Source organism: Sus scrofa, chromosome 14, assembly GCF_054392235.1.
Source record: "Sus scrofa isolate SSC_HxYL_T2T_F1_AM1 chromosome 14, Sscrofa_HxYL_maternal_Yorkshire_Landrace_v2.0, whole genome shotgun sequence".
NCBI lineage: Eukaryota > Metazoa > Chordata > Mammalia > Artiodactyla > Suidae > Sus > Sus scrofa.
In genome coordinates, this window is record NC_139396.1 from 70579432 (window position 1) to 70603026 (window position 23595).

The 23595-nt window shown below is 50.2% G+C and overlaps 1 protein-coding gene across 3 annotated transcripts in view; it reads left to right on the forward strand.

The window, feature by feature from the left end:
* BCR (BCR activator of RhoGEF and GTPase) overlaps positions 1-23595 on the forward strand; it is a 113894-nt gene that overhangs the window by 83523 nt on the left and 6776 nt on the right. For 2 of the 3 annotated variants that reach the window (XM_021074056.2, XM_084993869.1), the window contains 5 exons: positions 466-570; positions 1155-1229; positions 11053-11150; positions 12852-12983; positions 22897-22956. In XM_021074056.2, the coding sequence (XP_020929715.1) occupies positions 466-570; positions 1155-1229; positions 11053-11150; positions 12852-12983; positions 22897-22956 (470 nt within the window). The remainder of the gene's footprint in view (positions 1-465; positions 571-1154; positions 1230-11052; positions 11151-12851; positions 12984-22896; positions 22957-23595) is intronic. The other variant, XM_084993868.1, reaches the window with a different exon arrangement.

Here is a 23595-nt window from a genome sequence, read left to right on the forward strand (position 1 = left end):
CTGAGCACCATACCCAGGCAGATTGCCTCTGCCCTGTCCCCGAGGCTGAGCCACTGCCTCCGGGGATGGGGCGCTCCTGGCAGCTCTGCCTGTGTCCCTGTCCCAGGTATCCTGTTATGACCGGGACCCAGGCCATTCAGAGCAGCTGTTTTCTGCTCAGAAGTGAGCCCCTTGCCCCACCTGGTGGAGAGATGGGACCGTGTTGGGAGCAGGAGACAGAGCTGTGCTGGGTGTCTGTGCAGGTCGTCATCCCCTTACCCCGAGGTAGCAGACCAGCCCGTGATTGTGAGCACTGTACCAAGATCCTTCTGCCGTCTGAGCCCAGCCTGGGTCCCTGGAGTCACACCTCGCTCTGCTGCTTTCTGTGGGCCATCTCAGAGGGTGCACTGAGGCCCAGTGGGGGCACATCTGAGAACTCACGTGTCCAGGACTCACTGGTCAGTGCACCTGTGTCTCCCACCTCAGGTTTCAAGAGCTTCTCCCTGACGTCTGTGGAGCTGCAGATGCTGACCAACTCATGCGTCAAACTACAGACTGTCCATAGCATCCCGCTGACCATCAACAAAGAAGGTGGGCAATCCTCCCCAGGCTATCATCCCTCTGCTGTTAGCACTGCCCTGGGGCCAGGCATCTCCAGTCCAAAGGATGTGTGTGCCTGTTGGCCTCTCTGCGGAGTGCACGGGGTTGGTTAGGGTGGTCACTCCGAGGTGGCGTCCTGACTTCTTCCCCAGCCCTGAGCTGCTCCTTAAACCTTCTGGGTCTGGCCCCACTCCATGTCCCCCTGGCCACCCCCACCTGTGGTCTTGCTAGATCTGCACTCACTGTTAGGCACACTGGTAGACACTCAGCCACACACACAGGTTTGCCTTGCACATTTAAGGACCCACACCCCATCCGTGTGGCATGCTCCACATCCCCTCTTCTGTCCTGAGAACCTGTCACATCTCATCTCTGTCCCTGGTTCGCCCATGTTGTGAATCCAAGTAGATAGATCCTAAGGTCCCAGAGACATAATGGATGTGCTTCTGCTCCTGACATCACCTTGTCCCCTGCTAAGCAAGTGACAATCATACAGTATCTTCATGAAGCAGAGCCTGTCACCTGCCTGGCTGTCCCAGGAGAATGGACACTCACCTCTCTGGTCTCTTGCACAGACGATGAGTCTCCTGGGCTCTACGGGTTCCTGAATGTTATTGTCCACTCTGCCACCGGCTTTAAGCAGAGTTCAAGTAAGTGGCTGGTTTTGGTGTGGGAAGTGGCAGGGCATTGAGCCAGAGGCTATGGGGACCAGGGAAGCAGCTGACCACCAGGAGGTGCAGTGTTGACTGATGCCCAGTGGGTATGGAGTTGCTTTGTGGACTCTGCCCTTGCCTGGGGCTGGCTCAGACCCTGTAAGCTGGAGAGCTGCCCCCTGCAGGTGGGTTGTGCAGTTGCAGGGGCTGAAGTTTGCTATAGCCCCTGCAGACCAGAGACAAGCTAGAGGGATGCTTGAGCTGTCAGAGCAGTAAGGGCTGCTTGCATTTCAGCCCAGATATAGCACATCACTGTCAGCCTGGCTCTCAGGGTCCCTTAGAGGAGGGCACAGGGCAGGCACCATTCCTGACCTTCCCACTGTTGCTACAAAATCAAACAAGAAATCCCTGATGAGCTATTGTAGATGATATTTGCAAACTGTGTATATACAGTGAGGGAGGTATATCCAGATTATATAGAGAACTCATACAATTCAATGCTTGAGACAAACCAGGTTTTTTTAAATGAGCAAAAGATTTAGATAGACAGTAAAAGCAAATGTACAGAAATAGATTTGTGGTTGAAAGGAAAATAACTCCAAACAGGCATATGAGATCTTTTGGAGATGAAAGAGATATACTAACATTGGATAGTGGTGATGATTGCAGAACTCTGTAAATTTACCAAAAATCATTGAATTAGACATTACGGGTAAACTTTAAGGTATGTAAATCATACCTCAGTAAAGCCACTTAAAAAAAAAAAGAGGGGAGTTCCCGTCGTGGCGCAGTGGTTAACGAATCCGACTAGGAACCATGAGGTTGCGGATTCAGTCCCTGGCTTTGCTCAGTGGGTTAAGGATCCGGCGTTGCTGTGAGCTGTGGTGTAGGTTGCAGACGCGGCTCGGATCCCGCGTTGCTGTGGCTCTGGCGTAGGCCGGTGGTATAGCTCCGATTCAACCCCTAGCCTGGGAACCTCCATGTGCCGCAGGAGCGGCCCAAACAAATAGCAAAAAGACAAATAAAATAAAATAAAATAAAAAAGAGGAGTTCCCGTTGTGGCTCAGTGGTTAATGAATCCAACTAGGAACCATGAGGTTGCAGGTTTGATCCCTGGCCTTGCAAGAGGGTTAAGGATCTGGCATTGCCGTGGCTGTGGCATAGGCCAGCAGCTACAGTTCCAATTCGACCCTTAGCCTGGGAACCTCCATATGCCGAAGGAGCAGCCCTAGAAAAGGCAAAAAAAAAAAAATAATAATAATAATAATAATAAAAAGAACACAATTTCTGTTCAATGAATTGTCTTACTACAGTTGAACAAGAAGTGAGTATGGATACAAATACATTTTCACTTTACCCTGTACTAACTTTATTAATACACTAATGACCAAAAGGATTACAACTTTCCCATTTGCTGATATAATCATGAGTCTTCTCTACATTGGGGCATTTTAAATTATTTAGTTGCTTCAAGTACTTGTGAAAGTACATTTCATAAAACAGTGGTGAGCATACAACATCAATAATGCTTTTTTTTTTTGTCTTTTGTCTTTTCAGGGCCCTACCCATGGCATATGAAGATTCCCAGGCTAGGGGTCTAATCAGAGCTATATCTGCCTGCCTACGCCACAGCCACAGCAACGCAGGATCCGAGCCGTGTCTGCGACCTACACCACAGCTCATGGCAATGCCAGATCCTTAACCCACTGAGCGAGGCCAGGACTCGAACCTGCAACCTAGTGGTTCCTAGTTGGATTCATTTCCGCTGCTCCACAACTGGAACTCCTCAATGATGCTTTTTAAATTACATCCATTGACATAAAGAGTTTAGCAACACTATTTTCATAAAGATACCTTATACTTCCACCACTGAAAATAAGAAAGTGTGTGATTGTGGTAAAGAAAAATCATCTCAAAGTTTCTTTCCTATGATAGCAGCATTTTATAAGTAATTTCTGCAAGTGTCTTATGGCTGTTTGCTTGGTGTTTGTTTGTGTTTGTGTTTTTGTTTAAGGTTTATTGAGTGTTTATTTTTTGTTTTTTTTCTCATCCTTTTTTTTAATTATTTTTATTTTTTCTGTTATAGCTGGTTTACAGTGTTGGTTTTTGGTTTTTTTTGAAAACTGGGTAGGACACCAGGCATTATTCATAGCATTAAGATTTATTTTTCTTTAAGTTACAAAACAATTTAAGTCATAGGACTGTAACATACACGGGGAGTTCCTGTCATGGCACAGTGGTTAACGAACCTGACTAGGAACCATGAGGTTGTGGGTTCGATCCCTGGCCTCGCTCAGTGGGTTAAGGATCTGGCATTGCTGTGAGCTGTGGTGTAGGTTGCAGACGTGGCTCGGATCCCTTGTTGCTGTGGCTGTGGCGTAGGCCGGCAGCTACAGCTCCGATTGGACCTCTAGCCTGGGAACCTCCATGTGTCGTGGGAGCAGCCCTAGAAAAGACAAAAAGACAAGACAAAAAAAAAAAAAAAAAGGGAATATAATGTACCACAAAGGGAATACAGTCAGTAATCTTATAATAACTTTGTACAGTAACAGGTGGTTACTGGACTTAGTAGGGTCATTTTGAAATGCATAAAAATGTCAAATTACTGTGTTACACACCTGAAACTTGAAATATTGTAAGTCAATTATGCTTCAACTAGAAAGCAAAAAGATTTGGCTAGACACTTCACCAAAGAAATACTAACAGCTAATAAGCACATGAAAAGATGCTTATCCCCATTGGGAAATATAAATTAAAACCACAGGGAGGAGTTAGTTTCCTGGTGGCCTAGGAGATTAAGGATCCAGCGTTGTCATTGCTGTGGCTCATGTCACTGCTGTGGGGCAGGTTTGATCCCCAGCCTGGGAAATTTCACATGCCATGGGCATGGCCAAAAAAGGTAAAATAAAACCACCGTGAAAGACTACTCCATACCCTCTAGGACAGCGATCATCAAAAAGATGCACAGTGATGAAGGTTGGCAGGACATAGAGAGATTGGAACCGTTGGACAGTTCAACGATTTCTTAAAAAGTTAAACATACCGCTTCTACATGACCTAGCCACCCCACTCTTGAGTATTTACTCCAGAGAAATGGAATCATACGTCCACATAAAGACTGGGCATGAATCATACGTCCACATAAAGACTGGGCAAGAAATGGAATCATACGTCCACATAAAGACTGGGCATGAATCATACGTCCACATAAAGACTGGCAAACCTTGGTCTGTTCAGGCTGTGGAGCACCACCCAGCAATAAAAAGGAAGGGTCTGCTGATGCAGGCAACACCACAGATGAACCTAGAACACAATCATGCTTGAATGAAAGACACCAGATGCAGGAGTTCCCATCGTGGCACAGTGCAAACAAATCCAACTAAGAACCATGAGGTTGCGGGTTTGATCCCTGGCCTCGCTCAGTGGGTTAAGGCGTTAGCATTGCCATGAGCTGTGGTGTAGTTTGAAGATGCGGCTTGGATCTGGCGTGGCTGTGGGCGTAGAGCCAGCAGCTATAGCTCCAATTGGACCCCTAACCTGGGAACATCCATATGCCATAGGTGCAGCTCTAAAAAGAAAAAAAGAAAATAAAAGACAGACACCAGATGCAAAACACTACATACGATGTCATTCTGTGTGTGGAATTTCTAGAAAAGGCAAAATACAGAGACAGAAAGCCTGCCCGGTTGTGTGGGACGAGGGATGGAAAGAGGATCAAGTGCAAATGGACTCAGGGGACTTGGGAGGAGAGGGCCAGGTCCTGAAACAATGACGGTGCTGTTTGTACAAGTTTACTAAGAATCCTCGCAATTATAGTAGCTGAGCAAATAGTGTGTACATAGCATCTCCTGAAGCTGTAGCAGACGTGTGTTGTTCCCCTGGACCCCCCTCTCAGTCTGGTAAAGGCTGGTATTTCTACCCAACACCTCCCTCCCCTGAAGGATACGCCTCCTCCCGGGGACCTTCATCAGCAACGCAGGAGGCAGGAGACGGCAGGAACTGCCCCTTCAGCCCCTCTACACTGTCCCACCCTCCCTCTGCTGCCTTTCCCTCTGTCTCCCTGACTTCCGACCCCAAACCGAACCTGTTGCTGTGGCCCCAGACTTGTTCGTCCTTCTGTTTTTTTAATTACTCAATGAGTTTGTTACATTTATAGTTGTACAATGATCATCGCAATCCAATTTATAGGATTTCCATACCACAACCCCAGCGCATCCCCCCACCCCCCAAACTGTCTCCTCCGGAGACCGTAAGTTTTTCAAAGTCTGTGAGTCAGCATCTGTTCTGCAAACAAGTTCAGAATGTCCTTTTTTCAGATTCCACATGTCAGTGAAAGCATTTGATGTTGGTGTCTCATTGTATGGCTGACTTCACATAGCATGATAATTTCTAGGTCCATCCATGTTGCTAAAAATGCTGGCACTTCGTTCCTTTTAATAGCTGAGTAATATTCCATTGTGTATATGTACCACAACTTCTTGATCCACTCCTCCGTCAATGGACATTTAGGTTGTTTCCATGTCTTGGCTATTGCAAATAGTACCGCAATGAACATCGGAGTACATGTGTCTTTGCGAGTGGTGGTTTTCTCTGGGTAGATGCCCAGGAGTGGAATTGCTGGATCAAATGGTAATTCTATCTTTAGTTTTCTGAGGAATCTCCATACTGTTTTCCACAGTGGTTGTACCAACTTACATTCCCACCAACAATGTAATAGGGTTCCTTTTTCTCCACACCCTCTCCAGCACTTATTGTTTGTAGACTTTTGGATGATGGCCATTCTGGCTGGTGTAAGGTGGTACCTCATGGTGGTTTTGATTTGCATCTCTCTAATAATGTGTGATGTTGAACATCTTTTCATGTTTTCATTTTTTGGCCATCTGTTGGAGAATTGTCTGTTTAGATCTTCTTCCCATTTTTTGATGGGGTTGTTTGTTTCTTTTGGTATGGAGCTGCAGAAGGTGTTTATAAATTTTGGAGATGAATCCCTTGTCAGTTGATTCATTTGCAAAGATTTTCTCCCATTCTGTGGGTTGTCTTTTTGTTTTGTTTAGGACTTCCTTTGCTGTGCAGAAACTTTTAAGTTTGATTAGGTCCCAATTGTTTATTTTTGTTTTTACTTTCATTACTCTAAGAGGTGGGAATGAGAAGATGTTGCTGTGGTTTATGTCAGAAAGTGTTTGGCCTATGTTTTCCTCTAGGAGTTGTATAGTGTCTGGTCTTATATCTAGGTCTTTAATCCATTTTGAGTTTATTTTTGTATATGGTGTTAGGGAGCGTTCTAATTTCATTCTTTTAGTTGACTGTAGGTGCATGGACTTAATTCTGGGCTTTCTATCCTGTTCCACTGATCTATATTTCTGTCTCTGTGTCAGTACCATAGGGTTTTGATGATTGTTGCTTTGTAGCATAGTCTGAAGTCCGGGAGCCTGATTCCTCCAGCTCTATTTTTCTTTTTCAGATGTCTTTGGCTAGTCTGGGTCTTTTGTGCTTCCAAACAAACTTTAACATGTTTTGTTCGAGTTCTGTGAAAAATGCCCTTGGTAATTTGATAGGGATTGCATTGAATCTGTAGATTGCCTTAGGTAGTATAGTCATTTTGATAATATTAACTCTTCCAATCCAAGAGCATGGTATGTCTTTCCATCTATATGTGTCGTCATTTTTTTTTTTTTTTTTTTTGTCTTTTTAGGACCGCACCTATGGCATATGGAGGTTCCCAGGCTAGGGGTCCAATCGGAGCTGTAGCCACTGGCCTACGCCACAGCCACAGCAACATGGGATCCGAGCCACATCTGCGACCTACATCACAGCTCACTGCAACGCTGGATCCTTAACTCACTGAGCAAGGCCAGGGATCGAACCTGCAACCTCGTGGTTCCTAGTCAGCTTCGTTAACCACTGATCCACGACGGGAACTCCTCTGTGTGTGTGTGTGAGTGTGTGAGTGATCTTTGATTTCTTTCATCAGTGTCTTTAGTTTTCAGAGTACTGGTCTTTTGTCTCTTTAGGTAGGTTTACTCCTAGGTATTTTATTCTTTTGGATGCGATGGTAAACAGGATTGCTTCCCTAATTTCCTTTTCTGCTCTTTCATTGTTAGTGTATACAAATGCCATTGATTTCTGTGTATTAATTTTGTATCCTGCAACTTTGCCAAATTCATGGATGAGCTCTAACAGTTTTCTGGTTGTCTTTAGTATTCTCTAGGTATAGTATCATGTTATCTGCAAGGAGTGATAGTTTTACTTCTTCCTTTCCAATTAGGATTCCTTTTATTTCTTTTACTTCTCTGATTGCTGTGGCTAGGACTTCCAAAACTATGTTGAAGAGTAGTGGTGAGAGTGGACATCCTTGTCTTGTTCCTGCTCTCAGCAGGAATTCTTTTAGCTTTTCATTACTGAGAATGATGTTAGCTCTGGGTTTGTCATATATAGCCTTTTATTATGGTGAGGTAGTTTCCCTCTATGCCCACTTTCTGAAGGGTTTTTATCAGAAATGGGTGTGGGGGGAGTTCCCGTTGTGGCTTAGTGGTTGGCTAATCCAACTAGGAACCATGAGGTTGCGGGTTCAATCCCTGGCCTTACTCAGTGGGTTAAGGATCCAGCATTGCGGTGAGCTGTGGTGTAGGTCACAGACGTGGCTTGGATCCCGAGTTGTTGTGGCTCTGGCATAGGCCGGAGGCTACAGCTTCCCAATTGGACCCCTAGCCTGGGAACCTCCATATGCCACAGGAGCAGCCCTAGAAATGGCAAAAAAAAAGAAAAAGAAAAAAGAAATGGGTGTTGGATTTTGTCAAAGGCTTTTTCTACATCCATTGAGAGAATCATATGATTTTTATTCTTCAGTTTGTTAATGTGGTGTATCACACTGATGGATGTGTGCATATTGAAGAACCCTTGCTTCCCTGGGATAAATCCCACTTGATCATGATGTACAATCCTTTTAATGTATTGTTGGATGCAGTTTGCTAGTATTTTGTTGAGGTTTTTTGCATAGATGTTCATCGGTGAAATTGGCCTATAGTTTTCTTTTTTTGTGGTATCTTTGTCTGGTTTTGGTATCAGGGTGATGGTGGCCTCATAGAATGAGTTTGGGAGTATCCCTTCCTCTGAAATTTTTTGAAATAGTTTCAGAAGGAGAGGTGTTAGCTCTTCTCTAACTGTGTTTGATAGAATTCGCCTGTGAAGCCATCTGGTCCTGGACTTTTTTTTGTTGGAAGTTTTTTAATCACAGTGTCCATTTCAGTTCTTGTGATTGGTCCATTCATCTTTTCTGTTTCACCTTGGTTTAGTCTTGTAAGATTGTACTTTTCTAAGAATTTGTCCATTTCTTCTAGGTTTTCTGTTTTATTGGCGTATAGTTGCATATAGTAGTCTCTTATGATGCTTTGTATTTCTGTGATGTCTGTTGTTACTTCTCCTTTTTCATTTCTGATTTTATTGATTTGAGTCCTCTCCCTTTTTCCTCGATACGTCTGGCTAAGGGTTTATCAATTTTTTGATCTTTTCATAGAACCAGCTTTTTGTTTCCTTGATCTTTTCTGTGGTTTTCTTTGCTTCTATTTCATTGATTTCTGCTCTGATCTTTATGATTTCTTTCCTTCCTAAACAGACTAACTTTAGGTCTTGTCTGTTCTTCTCTCTCGAGCTGCTTTAGATGTAAAGTTAGGTTGTTTATTTGAGCTTTTTCTTGTTGCCTGAGGTGGGCTTGTATTGCTATAAACTTTCCTCTTAGAACGGCTTTTGCTGCATCTCATAGGTTTTGGAGTGTCATATCTTTGTTGTCATTTGCTTCTAGGTATGTTTATCCATTGTATATTCTTACCTCCTTTGTCATAGATTAGTTGGCTCTAGGTGCTTGGGTTTAATTTTGGGCTTTCTATCCTTTTCCACTGATCTATATTTCTGTCTTTGTGCCAGTACCATACAGTTTTGATGATTGTCGCTTTGTAGTATAGTCTGAAGTCTGGAAGCCTGATTCCTCCAGCTTCATTTTGTTCCTCCTTTTTTATGTCCCGCCCCAGGGATGGTGCCACCCTGCACCCTGTGATCACTGGTTTGTCAGTGAGACACCAATCTCCAGCAGTGGAATTTCTTTCTTTTTTTTCTTTTTCTTTTTTTTTCTTTTTGTCTTTTTGTCTTTTGTCCTTTTAGGGCCACCCCCGCAACATATGGAGGTTCCCAGGCTAGGGGTCTAATCGGAGCTATAGCCACCAGCCTATACCAGAGCCACAGCAACACCAGATCCGTGCTACATCTGCGACCTACACCACACCTCACGGCAACACTGGATCCTCAACCCACTGAGCGAGGCCAGAGATTGAACCCACAACCTCATAGTTTGTAGTTGGCTTTGTTTCTGCTGTGCCACAATGGGAACTCCTAGCAGTGGAATTTCTTAGTCACCTCAGATACCTGCCATGCCCTTGCTCCCAGCCCTGGTCCCCAAGCCCGATCTCACCCCCTCCATTCCCTTGCACCCCATTTCTCTCCCAGCACTGATCTACTTTCAGCAACCAAGGGAGCGAATGTTCTGAGAGGTGCCAGTTCCCAGCCACACTTGTGTGAGGTTCTGGTCATCTTGCCAGCCACTCTTTCAGTGTCTTATTTTATTTTCATTTTTTTGTCTGTGGCATGCAGCAGCTTGATGTGGAATCTCAGTTTTCAGACCAGGGATTGAATCAGGCTGCAGCAGTGAAAGTTCTGAATCCTAACCACTAGACCACCAGGGAGCTCTATGGTATCTTGTTTTAAAAATGAAAACCAAGGGAGTTCCCCAGTGGCTCATCAGGTTAAGGATCTAACGTTGTCACTGCTGTGGCACGAGTTCCATCCCTGGCCCAAGAACTTTGGATGCTGTGGGTGCAGCCAAAACAAAGAAAAAAAATAAGGCCTGCTTGGAGTTCCCAATTGTGGCTCAGTGCATTAAGAACCTGACTAAGAGTCTGTGCCATGGCACAGCGGAAACGAATCCAACTAGGAACCATGAGGTTGCAGGTTTGATCCCTGGCCTCGCTCAGTGAGTTATGGATCCGGCATTGCTGTGAGCTGTGGTGTAGGTCACAGACACGGCTCGGATCTGATGTGGCTGTGGCTGTGGCTGTGGCATAGACTGGCAGCTATAACTCCGATTAGACCCCTAGCCTGGGAACCTCCATATGCTGAGGTTGCAGCCCTAAAAAGCAAAAAAAAAAAAAAAAAAAAGAAGAAGAAGAAGAAGAAAGAAAGAGAACCTGACTGGCATCCATGAGGAAGATGCAGGTTTAATCCCTGGCCTCACTCAGTGGGTTAAGGATCCAGCATAGCCATGAGCTGTGGTGTAGGTCTCAGATGCAGCTTGGATCCTGCATTGTTGTAGCTGTGACGTAGGCCAGCAGCTGCAGCTCCAGTTCAACCCCTAGCCTGGGAACTTCTATATGCTGCAGGTGCAGCCCTAAAAAGACAAAAAAAAAAAAAAAAAAAACGTAGGGGGGAGTTCCCCTCAAGGCTCTGTGGTTAACAAATCCCACTAGGAACCATGAGGTTTCGAGTTTAATCCCTGGCCTCGATCAGTGGGTGAAGGATCCGGTGTTGCTGTGAGCTGTGGTGTGGGTCACAGACGCAGCTCAGATCCTGCATTGCTGTGGCTGTGGTATAGGCCGGCAACTACAGCTCCAATTAGACCCCTAGCCTGGGAACCTCCATATGCTGCAAGTGCAGCCCAAAAAGACAAAAAAAAAAAAAAAAAAAAAATGGGGGGGTAGAAAATAAGGCCTGCTTTAACAAGAAACTGTGGGTGACGAGGGGCAGCAAGGTCATCCCCTGTGTCTCCTTCTTGCAGGTCTGTACTGCACCCTGGAGGTGGATTCCTTTGGCTACTTTGTAAATAAAGCCAAGACACGTGTCTACAGGGACACAGCTGAGCCCAACTGGAACGAGGTGAGGCCCCACTTCCGGCTGAGTGGAAGGGGTGTCGTCCACGGAGTCTGACCCAGGGTCCCCAAGGTCTTCCCCACAGGCCTCTTTCCTAGAAAGCCAGCTTTCCTGGCCGCTCCAAGAGATTTTATCTCTGTGTTCCTGAGAAGAATTCCCCCATTATTTAAAAAAAACAAAACAAAAAAAACTTGTTTTGCTGGCAGAGCATCTGGAAAAAGAACTTTTAGAAGCACTTCTTATACAGCCTTTGTCATCACTCAGTGTTTACTTGTGAGGTTTCCATAATGTTTTCCTTGGACGTAGGAAAGAGTGACGGGCTCAGTGACCCTCTTGGTGCCGGGAAGCCTGGGCTCTGCTTTTCTCAGCTGATGTTCCTGGGCTCCATAGCCATGCTGCCTAGGTGGGATTGGGACTCAGGGAGCCCACAGAACTGCCTGGTCCTTGCAGCTCTGGGCACCTAACAGAAAGGACTGATGGCTGCCGTGACACGGGGGTCATAGCCCGGGGATCCATCAAAGGAGGCGCTGCAGAGAGCGAGGGGACCAGGACCCAGCAGAGGCAACAAGGGAGGGGTTCTGGACACCGCAGAGGGGGCAAGTGCAAGCCAGCCATGGGAGCTCGAGGGGACCAAGCATGGGGGTGGGGGGTGGTCCAGAGCAGTGGGCCACCGCCAACTTCTCTGGCTGTGCTCATGGCCTACCCAAGGTCTCACATGTTCCCGCACACATGCTCCCCACCCACATTCCAGCTTAGGAATACCTGGTTTTTCTCACCCTCCTGTTTCCCCACTTACAAAAGCACTGATGCGAAATGCAGAATTTACTGAAGATGTCATACAGGTGGTGGAGGAAAAGGTAGGCACCACACCACCCACAGCAGACAACTTCAAAGCCTCTGGGAGAATTCTCTCCTCCTAGGTCCCTCTCCTTTGTCGCCTCCCTGGATCGATTTTGTGTGTGTGTGTATGCTTTTTAGGGCCGCTCCTGTGGTACATGGAGGTTCCCAGGCTAGAGGTCCAACCAGCCTACGCCACAGCCACAGCAACGTGGGATTTGAGCCATGTCTGCGACCTGCACCACAGCTCACAGCAACACCAGATCCTTAACCCACTGAGCAAGGCCAGGGATCAAACCTGAGTCCTCATGGATACTAATCGGGCTCATTAACCACTGAGCCACAATGGGAACTCCCCTGGATCGATTTTTTTCCTTTCAAATTTGCTTTATTTTTAGAGCAGCTTTAGGTCAGAGCAGAAAGGACAAGGCTGTTCCGTGTGTGTACCCCCATCCCTGTGCCCACCACACACATTACCACACCAGGATGGGCACTTGTCATAACCAGTGAACCTGCGTAGACACGTGTTATCCCCCAGAATCCACAGCATCTGTGTCTGTAGCCAGCACCCCGGAACTCCTGAGGCAGGTGATGCAGAGACCACCCCATGAGATGCTGGCTTAAGGAGCTTGGATTAGGTCCCAGAGGTGCTCAGAGCTGCCAGAAGTGCCCAGGCTGAGCCACAGTGTAATGCTCTGTATCACAGGACAAGAGTGGGGAAGGTCTCGGTGCAGGGCCTCCCTCCCGGGCCCGCACGGGTGCTGTCCTCGGAGGAGCCTGGCTTAGAGTTCCCTTCAGCCACCAGCGCTGCCTGTCGCTCACTTGGACCGGCCCATTAACTCCGGACTTTCCTTCTCTCTGATGCTACAGGAGTTTGAGATCGAGCTGGAAGGCTCCCAGACCTTGAGGATTCTGTGCTACGAAAAGTGTTACAACAAAACAAAGATGACCAAGGAGGACGGCGAGAGTGCAGACAGAATCATGGGGAAGGGCCAGGTGCAGGTGAGACCGCCGCCTCTCTATCCCTGTGTGCCCTCTGGGCCCCCAGCCCAGACGCGTCGTCATCCCTCGGCCCCACCTCTGGGTCCTGTGTTCTTTCCCCACTTGACACTTGGGGACACTGAGCTGGGACTCTAGGAGACATAGTCAGGCAGCTCAGCTCTACATTGTCCTCCAGTTGAGACCTGGTTGGCGCCCTGGCAGGTTCTGCCTGCCCCTCTGTCTGACTGTCTCTCATGCCTCCTCTGGTCCCCAAGGGAATTGCAGTTCTACCTGTTTTCCCAGTGGGGCCGCAGTGTCTCCACAGCCTCCAGTGGGCTGCACCTGGCCCACTGGCCATTAGGAGTCACCTGTTCTTGGGAAAGTACAAGTCTGAGTCTACCCGCCTGATGTCCCCTCTCTGGCTTCCAGACCTAAGTTCCAGCGGGTGCAGCTTCGTCCTTCCATGGGGTGGGCACAGGTCACCCCAGGCACTGGCATAGAAGCCTCTGATGGGCTGAGAGTGTCTGTGAAGGACCAGCAAGGGGCCCTGGGTTCTCGGGGAAAACCATCCGGGCCCTCATGTCTTCTGCAGTTTATCTTAGAGGCCCCCCTCCAGTGCTTGCCTTGCTTGGCAGTCAGGAGCTGCACCACCTGCATTGGTTTCTTGCGGCCTCACCTGCACAGCTCTGCACCCCGTGGAAGAAGCCCCTGCCCTGTCTTTCCTTGCAGGGCATCTTAACCAGACCCAGCCAATCAGGTTTCTCCCCACCCTGCCCTGGATGGGGCCTCATGAAGGGGTGTTGACTGCATGGTCCAGGTGCCGACAGGGCTCCGCAGGAAGCCCCGCCTCCCTCCCTGGGGGCAGAGGGTGAAGGTCTGGGAGAGGGTGACTCACCCCTGTGATTCATGTCTGCTGGGAGGCAGGAGCACTCACTTGGTGGGGCTCCTTACCAGCTCCTGGGGCAGCTCCAGGGTAGGGGGCAGCGCACATTGTCTGCTTCCCCACCTTGGGAGCTTATGGGGGACTCAATGGCTCAGGGTCAGTATCTTGAGACCAGGCCTCAAAACAGAAATGACCACCCTGTCCTGCTCCCCTCACCCCCCGCCAGCTGGCACCACAGGGCAGCCAGGTGCACTCCTGGAACCCCCACCCTTCCTCGGGGAGCTGGCCCCAGTCTCGTCCAACCCCACAGATGGAGCTGGGGCTCTCCTAAGGTGGGAGCTGCCTGGTGTGGGAGGGAACACCAGCTCAGGGCAGTGCTCTAGTGACCTTGCTAAGGTTGGAATACGCCGTATCAAGGAGCGGGCTGGCAGTCTTGCCCGGCACAGGGGACACAGGACTCACAGTCTTTCTCAGGTGGGAATGATCCGCAAGGGTTGGCTCCTGGTCCAAGATCTCTTGGTGATGGTCCTGGACCCGAGACCTACCCGTGGCTTCAGTTTTGGGTGAGAAGGGGGTGGTCCCTCCTTGCTCTCTGTCAGCCCCATCGGACCATCGGTAGGGACTTGGTGTAGAGCAGGGCTTCCAAGTGGAAGAAGCAGGAGGGTAGGCCAGGGTTTTTCAGTCATCCCACTTCCAGGGTCCTGAGCAGGAACTTGTGACTGGCCATGTCCCTCCCCATGTGAGTTTGGCAGACGGGGTGCTGCATGGGTACTGCCTGAAATTTACTGCCTTGCAGCTCAGGGGCATTAATTCTCTGCAGTGGTCTCGTGATGCAGCCCCGCATGTAGATCTCGTTCACCCTCGTGGCTTTACATGGAATCCCACGGATTCCAACACCAGAGATGGGCCATGCTGCTATTGAAGTGCATCCCCTACCTGTGGAGTCCTGGGGTTGTTGGGTTTGAACGGGGCCTGTGAACACTGCCTCTAGGTAACTGGGGTTTTCATAAAAGAAACAAGAAAAGAACTGAGGGAGTTCCTGTAGTGCCTCAGTGGTTAACGAATCTGACTAGGAACCGTGAAGTTGCGGGTTTAATCCCTGGCCTCACTCAGTGGGTTAAGGATCCAGCATTGCCGAGAGCTGTGGTGCAGGTTGCAGACACAGCTCGGATCTGATGTTGCTGTGGCTCTGGAGAAGGCCAGTGGCTACAGCTCTGATTAGATCCCTAGCCTGGGAACCTCCATATGCCACCGGTGCAGCCCTAGATACTCGTCTTCCTCCTTTGTTAAGTCAAGCCCTCTTTGGAAACCCTTTGCCTTGATGCATCTGGATGTAAATATTTCCTTATGCTTGAAACCTGTATTCTCTGACAGTCTGGGGGAGTAGGTGAGCAGTGAGGTCAGGGGGGCATCTCCCCGAGACTCTGTTGCTTCTGCTGTCAGATCTCAGCCTGCTCTTCCCCATCCAAGGTGCCCTGAGCATGCTCCACCTTCCAGTAGGACCCAGATGCGAGCTGGGGGCAGGAGGTGGGGGAGGGGGTGGGCTCTGTTGAAAAAAATATTCTTGGCCCTGGGAGTTCCCATTATGGCACAGTGGAAGTGAATCCTACTAGGATTCATGAGGTTGCAGGTTCGATCCCTGACCTCGCTCAGTGGATTAAGGATCCGGCATTGCTGTGAACTGCGATGTAGGTCGCAGACGCATCTCAGATCTGGCTGTGGCTGTAGCTGTGGTGTAGGCCTGCAGCTGTAGCTCCAATTAGACCCCTAACCTGGGAACCTCCATATGCCACAGATGTGGCCCTAAAAACAAAACAAAACAAAACAAAAAAATTTGGCCTTGTTAAACCAGCAAGGCTGACTTCATTCAGGGGAACTGTTGAAATAGGTGTGGGGACCACTGCACAGGAGAGAAACAGGGGTCAGCTCTGAAAAGGACAAGGAAGGGTGGGAATTTACAGCTGAGAACATCAGTAACAATAGTAGTAGTGGAACATCTGGGGGCAAGACACCGTCAGGGAACTGTGGGTCGCCAGGGGACTAAGGATGAGGAGTTTGGTCAGGTGTTGAGGTTGATTCGATATTGAGGATGGGAGATTTTTGCTAAACTGACTTAGCAGGAGTCTTGCTAAAACTGACCCCTTGAGGTAATGCTCCTGGGACAGGGCCTGCAGACGTAACTCAGAGATAGTGCACTAAAGCAAGTTGCGGGAATTTTCTGGGTTCCTAGTGCATTTAAAGAATATGTTTACCCTGTACTATAGTCTAAGTGTGCAATAGCATTATGCCTAAAGAAGCAATGTAAGTACGTCAATGGAAAAATGCTGGAGTTTCTGTTGTGGCTCAGCAGTAACAAACTGGACTAGTATCCTTGAGGATGTGGGTTGGATCCCTGGCCTCGCTCAGCTCTGGCGTTGCCGTGAGCTGTGGTGTAGGTCACAGATGCAGTTTGGATCTGGTGTTGCTGTGGCTGTGGTATAGGCCAGCAGCTGCAGCTCTGATTCGACCCCTAGCCTAGGAACTTCCATATGCTGCAGATGCAGCCCAAAAAGAAAAAAATGTTACCAACATCTGACAATGCAGGGTTGTCACACACCTCCAATTTGTAAAAATACAATTATCTGTGGAGCGCAAAAACATGAGGGCTGCCTGCAGCTGGAAAACATCTCAGAGGAGCCTGCTGGAGTCCGGTCAAGGAGAGACTATCCAGTCCTCCAGCCCCACTGCACCATTTGGGACGTGGGCTGAGTCATAGCATCGTCTCCCCAGAGCCATTTCCTTACCCATACCTGGGTGGGGGTCACAGAGCTGTGTATGGGGGCCTTCACCGTCAGCTGCTACTACTGCAGTTATTACTGTTTGCTGTCAGTGGTGTTAGTGGTGCAGGCTGGCTCCAGTTCTACCCCCCTTCTCTGCTTCAGTGAGGGACACAGGGGCGGGGGGACCGGCTGCTGAACCAGCGTCAGCTGAGAGGGAATCCCAGAGTGTCGGACGTGCATTTGTGACTCAGGCTGTTGGGCAGCCTCCGTGAGACCTTGTTTATGAATCAGGATCCTCAGGAGAAAGAAGGAAGGAAGGCAGAGGCGGGCGGTCATGCCTGCGACACCCTGGGATCCCAGCCAGGCCTCCTCCTCTGCCCCTCCCCGTTTTTCTAGAAGACTTTTTCCCTACTCCTCTGTGTGTCTCACTGGGCTCACAACTCAAATTCCAACCGGAGCATCAGAGTTGGGTTTTTTTCATGTTTTCTGTCTTACATGAGCCTCAACGGTGAGACCGGGGCCTTGGGAATCTGGTTGGACCCTCACTTTATTCAAAATTACTGCTCAGGAGTTCCCATCGTGGCGCAGTGGTTAACGAATCCGACTAGGAACCATGAGGTTGCGGGTTCGATCCCTGCCCTTGCTCAGTGGGCTAACGATCCGGCGTTGCCGTGAGCTGTGGTGTAGGTTGCAGACGCGGCTCGGATCCCGCGTTGCTGTGGCTCTGGTGTAGGCCCGGTGGCTACAGCTCCGATTCAACCCCTAGCCTGGGAACCTCCATATGCCGCGGGAGCAGCCCAAGAAAAGGCAAAAAAAACAAAACAAAACAAAAAAAAAAAAAACTTGGATTGTATGATACAAAAGGATATTGAGGGAGTGCCTATTATGACTCAGGACCTGACATAGTGTCTGTGAGGACGCAGGTTTGATCACTGGCCTCCCTCAGTGAGTTAAGGATCCAGTGTTGCCACAAGCTACAGCGTAGGTCACAGATGAAGCTTAGATCCGGTGTGGCTGTGACGTAGGCCAGCAGCTGCAGCTCTGATTCAGCCCCTAGCCCAGGAGCTTGCATATGCCACAGGTGTGGCCATTAAAAAAATAAAGATATTGAGGGGTTCCCTAGCAGTCTAGCTGTTAAAGAGTCACCATTGTCACTGCTCTGGCGCAAGTTTGATCCCTGGCCCAGGAACTTCTGCATGCCTCAGGCAAGGCCAGAAACAAACAAACAAACAAACAAACAAACAAACAAACAAAAAAAACAGAAAAATCCAAAAGGATATTGACTGCGGACACCCTGGGTTCTCTGAGGTTTTCGGTGATGTGTGCATGGCCTGCGTTGAATCAGGCCAGAGGTGGGCCAAGGCTTTGGCCCAGAGCTGTGAATCACTTTACTACTCTTTCTCTTTCTCAGAAAAATGCCTCGTGATTCAGCTTCATCTCCTGCCACTCTCTGCCTTATGCTTTCTATTTTCAAGGGAAGGGGCACCTCCTTGCTCTACTGTGCTCTGGTTTGGGACCTTATATCTTTTTTTTCTTTCACTGTCATACTCTGTCATGTCTTTCACAGTGTGTCCCTTTTCAGTATGTAAGTCAATGGCTTTAGTAATGTACAGCGTTGAACAGCTATCACCAATAATCCAGTCTGGGGATATTTCCACACACACCCCCCAAAACGGTTTCCCTCTTCCCACCCCCCAGCGGGGGTGGGACTGCTTTTTGTTGCTAGATTTATCCATTCTGCACATTTTGTATAAACGGAATTGTACCGTATTACGTGATCTTTTGTGACTGGCTTCCTCCACTTAGCAAAACATTTTTGAGGGTCATCCGCGTCAGAGCATGTTAGCTTTACTCCTTTTTTGGCTGAACCACATCCCATCCGTGTCTCCTCCGTCCACCAGTTGACGGACACTTGGGTTGTTTCTAGCTCAGGCCTATAAAGGTTACTGTTCTGTGAACCTGTGCACAGTCCGTGAGGAAAGATGTTTTCCTTGCTGCTGTGCAGAGACCTAGGAGGGGAAATGCCAGGTCGGATAGCCAGGGTTAACTTTGTGAGGAACTGCCCTGCTTTTCCAGAGAGGCCATGGCATTTCACATCCCGGCAGTGGTGTCTGGGGGCTCCTATTTCTCCACATCCTCACTGATACCTGTCACCCTCTGTCTCCTGGGTGGGAGCTGTCCTTTATTTTTCTGAGTTATGCTGTAGCCTGGTTGCAGGGAGGGGTGGAGGCGTTAATGCTATGGAGGATAGAGGTGCAGAGAACAGACTGCAGTAGGAAGAGAAGGAGACCACTCCAGGGAGTAGGTTACAGTGTAGACACGTGGGGTCCATCAGGACTCCTGGGAAGGCCCTGCTGGACCGTCCTGGGTGGTGACACTGGGCCCAGGGGAAACTCCGGGGAGGCCAGTGAGGAGAGAGCAGCATTTCCTTTTTTGGACAGTTTGGTGCTGCCTGTGCTCGGGCTGGGTGGATGAGAGACGTGCTGTGGTTGTCCATCAGTGACATCAGTGACCCATCTGGCCGTGCTACAGAGCAAGCAGGGTGGGGCCACGTCCTCAGCACCTGCCCCACCCCCATTGCCTCTCTGATGGGTCACACAAGGTGGTCCAGCAGGCTTACTGCCCCCCTTGCCAGCCCTGAGGGAGAGGAGCTGGGGCCCAGACCTTCCTTCTAGAACCTGGGTGTAAGAAGGTGCCCCCAGTTTTCCCTCGATTGCTGTTTCCCGGTCCTTGCCCCTCCGTCTCCGTTTGTTGTTCCAAACCCCGGTCCCCACTTGTTTATTTCTCTGTGCTTTAAAAAGCCCATGAGAGAGCGTGCCAGCCCTGAGTGCTCTTTGGGGCTGGATGGAGACGACCTCATCATTGTGTTATTCTCATGCTGCTTCCGCTCCACTCCACATGCTCTCTGTTGGCAATGGGCCAGCCTGGGGACTATCATTCCCTCTGGAGCCACTGAGGGGGCTGGGGGCCTGGTAAGGAGCCTCCTGGCAGCCTCTGGGGCAGGTGGAGGCAGGACTGGGCCTCAGTACAGGGGGTAGATGATGGGCCATCACCCCTTGTCATGCATCTGACTGGCGGTGCTGCAGGGCCTGCGGGGAACTCTCCCACCCAAGTCCATGCCAAGATGGGGTCACTGACTAGGGGCAGCCATGAGGCAGACTGGCCAGGCAGACACGTGTTACTCAGCATCTCCAAGCTCACCAACAGGAAACCAGCCACTTGAGAAGGAAACTTGGCTTTTCTGGGCTTTAGAGAGAACTGTGACGTGTCAGAATTCCTGTAACCAATAGGCTGCTGGTGGGGGTATTTTTTCCACACACAAACAAAGAACCTGGGGTTGGGGGGGGAGTAGGCTGCAGGGGCGGGGCTTCCTGAGAAGCCTGGTCAAAAGGCCTTGGAGGCCCGGAGCTCGACACACTGCTCTCCATCCTCACTGCCACCCATCTCACTCCTGTCCATCGCGCTCCAGTCCGGCTGCACCAGCCTCTCACACAGCAGGGCCAAGGATGCGAGAGACACCGTGTGCGGCCACCCTGCAGGGCCTCCTGCGGTACCTCCTCCCCACTGGCCGGACGGGCCAGAGCCGGGCAACCTCTGTCGAAAAGCACTTGTGTGCTCACGGTACCGCCCTGTGGACCCACATCCGGAGTCTCGTACGCAAGGGCAAGGTGGGCCTGCGGTCGGGCTGGAGATCTCTGTCCCTCTGCCTGTCATTGGGCTGCATGTGCCAAGTCTCTGTCCTGGAGAGGTGAGGGGAGGGAGCCTGGTGATTCCCGTTCTTGGAGGGCAAGAGAGGGTGCCTCTCTGCCACTGTGTCTCCCTTTTCGTTTGTTGTTGTTGTTGTAGTTATTGTTATTGTTGTTTAGAGCTGCACCCGCGGCATATGGCGGTTCCCAGGCTAAGGGTCTAATCGGAGCTATAGCTGCCGGCCTATGGCACACCAGCTCCAGGCCACGTCTGTGACCTACGCCACAGCTCACGGCAACGCCGGATCCTTAACTCACTGAGCAAGTCCAGGGATGGAACCCGAAACCTCATGGTTCCTAGTCGGATTTGTTTCCACTGCACCACAATGGGAACTCCTGTGTCTCCCTTTTTGAAGCTTCCAGTGGTGGAGGTAAACCACCCCTTCCTCAGGAGCAGGAGGAACCGCACCTGCCCCCTTCCTCCCTGGATGGCCAGGACTTGAGATTTGTGGGTGAGGGGCCAGCTGTGCGCTCCCCTTCCTCCCGCCACTCAGGTCTGGCTGAGAGGTGTGAGGGCCCTTGTGTCACCCCGTGCAGCCTCCCCTAGGGGAGGTGTTAACCCAGCTGGGAGCCCAAGGAGCAGCACGTGGGGGTGGTTTATGACTGGTCTTTGCTCAGACCTCCCCCTCAGAGTGCAGTCCCCATGGCCCAGGGCCCCTGAGAACCTCCTGGGACGGACAGAAGGAGGACCTGTGGCCACACAGCCCAGGAGGGAGACACTCTGCCTCCCTTTGTCTGTCTGTGTCATTCTGTCCATACATTTCGGATCCTTGAGAATGGTAACCAGTAGGACCTAGAAGAGGAGGTGAGGAGGGCCTGTGATGACCTCTGTGCCAAGCAGGTTCAGAGAGAGAACTCGGGTGCACCCACCTGAGAGGTCGAGGCTTCTGGGTCTCTTCCCAGCTGCCACCTGATCCCTTATAGTGGACAGATATGTGATGCCTGTCCTGAGTGCCCCTCTAGTGCTGGCACTCGGTGCAGTACTGTCTCCATGGGGGTGCTGGTGTGGGTGCATGTGTGCTGCCATTGCAGGGTATGGTCTCTGCCCTTAAGCTTCTTTCTTCTTTTTCTTTTTCTTTCCTTTTTTTTTTTTTTTTTTTTTAAGGCCGCATCCACAGCATAGGGCTTCCAGGCTAGGGGTAGAATTGGAGCTGTAGCTGCTGGGCTGTACCACAGCCACAGCAACACAGCATCTGAGCCATGTCTGCAACCTACGCCACAGTGCACAGTAGTGCCAAATCCTTAACCCAGTGAGCAAAGCCAGGGATCAAACTTTAAGCATCTTTCCAGTAGCCCATGAACCGTTCTAGTGAACTGTTGCCCAAAGCAAGCGATGAAACCACAAGGCCCTGGGTGAGGCACACCAGGTTATGTGGTGCCGACGGCAGCTCCCTGACCTGCCTTCACCCCAGAATCACCTGGGAGGTCTGGTCACACTGCCCGCGTGGCTCTTCCAGGACCTGGGGAATTGGAGGACGGCACATGGCCTGACCAGGTTGGGGCATCTTATAGCAGCACAGAAGGTCAGCTGACACTAAACAGCTTGGACCATTCTCTGTGGGGTAGAAGTGAGAGGGGCTGCAGAGGCCTCTTCCAGCCTCCAGGCCAGCGGCGTGACTTGGAGCTGGGCTCCAGGTTTCTGTGGGGCTGACTCTGAACCATGGGTCCAGCCTGGACTAGAGGCCCTGCTTGCACGGGCTCCTGAAAGCTGACCACAGGGCGCGCTAAGGGGGAAGACCAAGTCCCCAGCTCTTGGATGATGCACCCCCAGGAAGACGCTAATGAAATCAGGCTTCCCAGAAGTTCCCATAATGGCTCAGTGGTTAATGAATCCAACTAGGAACCACGAGGTTTCGGGTTCCATCCCTGGCCTCACTCAGTGGTTTAAGGATCTGGTGTTACCATGAGCTGTGGTGTTGGTCAAAGACGTGGCTCAGGTCCCTTGTTGCTGTGGCTATGGCGTAGACCTCCAAAAAACTCCTGTTTTGTGGAGGTTTTTGTTATTAGAATTAAATAAGAAAGACAATGGAGTTCCCATTGTGGCTCAGTGGGTTAAGAACCTGATATAGTGTCTGTGAGGATGCGGGTTTGATCTCTGGCCTCGCTCAGTGGGTTAAGCCTGGAACCTTCATATGCTGCAGGCGCGGCCCTGGAAAAGATTGGGGAAAAAAAAAAAGACAGAAATCAGGCTTCCCAGAATGTCGCATAAACCAACCGCTCGCCTCTGAGCTGCATGAAGCACCTGTGATGCTGGGGCAGGGCGGGGCGGCTCCCAGCTCGTGGGCTGTGAGCTTGGATGCCAGCTCAGGGGACAGGGACAGAGGGAGGACAAGGGGGCAGGGCACAAGCTGTCCATGACTCATCGCTTGGGCCAGCCTGGGCTACAGGCAGCAAAGGTCTGCAGGCTTCTGTCAGGTCCTCCTCTCTCTGGTCTTGGCCTCTGCATAGAGGCCCAGCTCCAATTCCGCTTCAGTGCAGAGAAGGCCTCTGCAGGCCTTCTGCACAGACCCCAGGGCATCTGATCATCCTGACCCCTTGCTTTCCAGCTGGACCCCCAGGCCCTGCAGGATAGAGACTGGCAGCGGACAGTCATTGCCATGAACGGGGTACGTACTTCCTGCAGTAGGCTGGGGTAGTCCTGTTTTCTTCCATAATAGTCAGAAGGAGGCTCAGCCTGAGCCAGTGTCTGAGGGGGATGCAGGGACCCCGGAGGACGGAACCACTGCTTGCAGGGAGGAGCTCATTCAGTGGTTGGGGTGTGGGGAGGAGCCCGTAAGGTACTGAGCGTCTCTCCTGGCCCAGTGGCATCACAGAGATAGGAAGACCTCAACCCTGGGGTCTGCCCAAAGGGATTCTCTGTACATTTTCTCCAGTGTTTTGTGGGTTGTTTTTTTTGTTTTGTTTTTCTTTTTTGGCCATCCCCTGGCATATGGAGTTCCTGGGTCAGGGATCAGATCTGGGCTGCAGTTGCATCAACACTGGATCCTTAACCCCCTGTGCAGGGCCAGGGGTTGAACCTAAGTCCTAGTGCTCCAGAGACACCACCAACCCAATTACACCACAGCCAAAACTCCTGTTTCGTGGAGGTTTTTGTTATTAGAATTAAATAAGAAAGACGTGGAGTTCCCATTGTGGCTCAGTGGGTTAAGAACCTGATATAGTGTCTGTGAGGATGCGGGCTTGATCTCTGGCCTCGCTCAGTGGGTTAAGGATCCAGTGTTGACACAAGCTGCAGCATAGGTCCC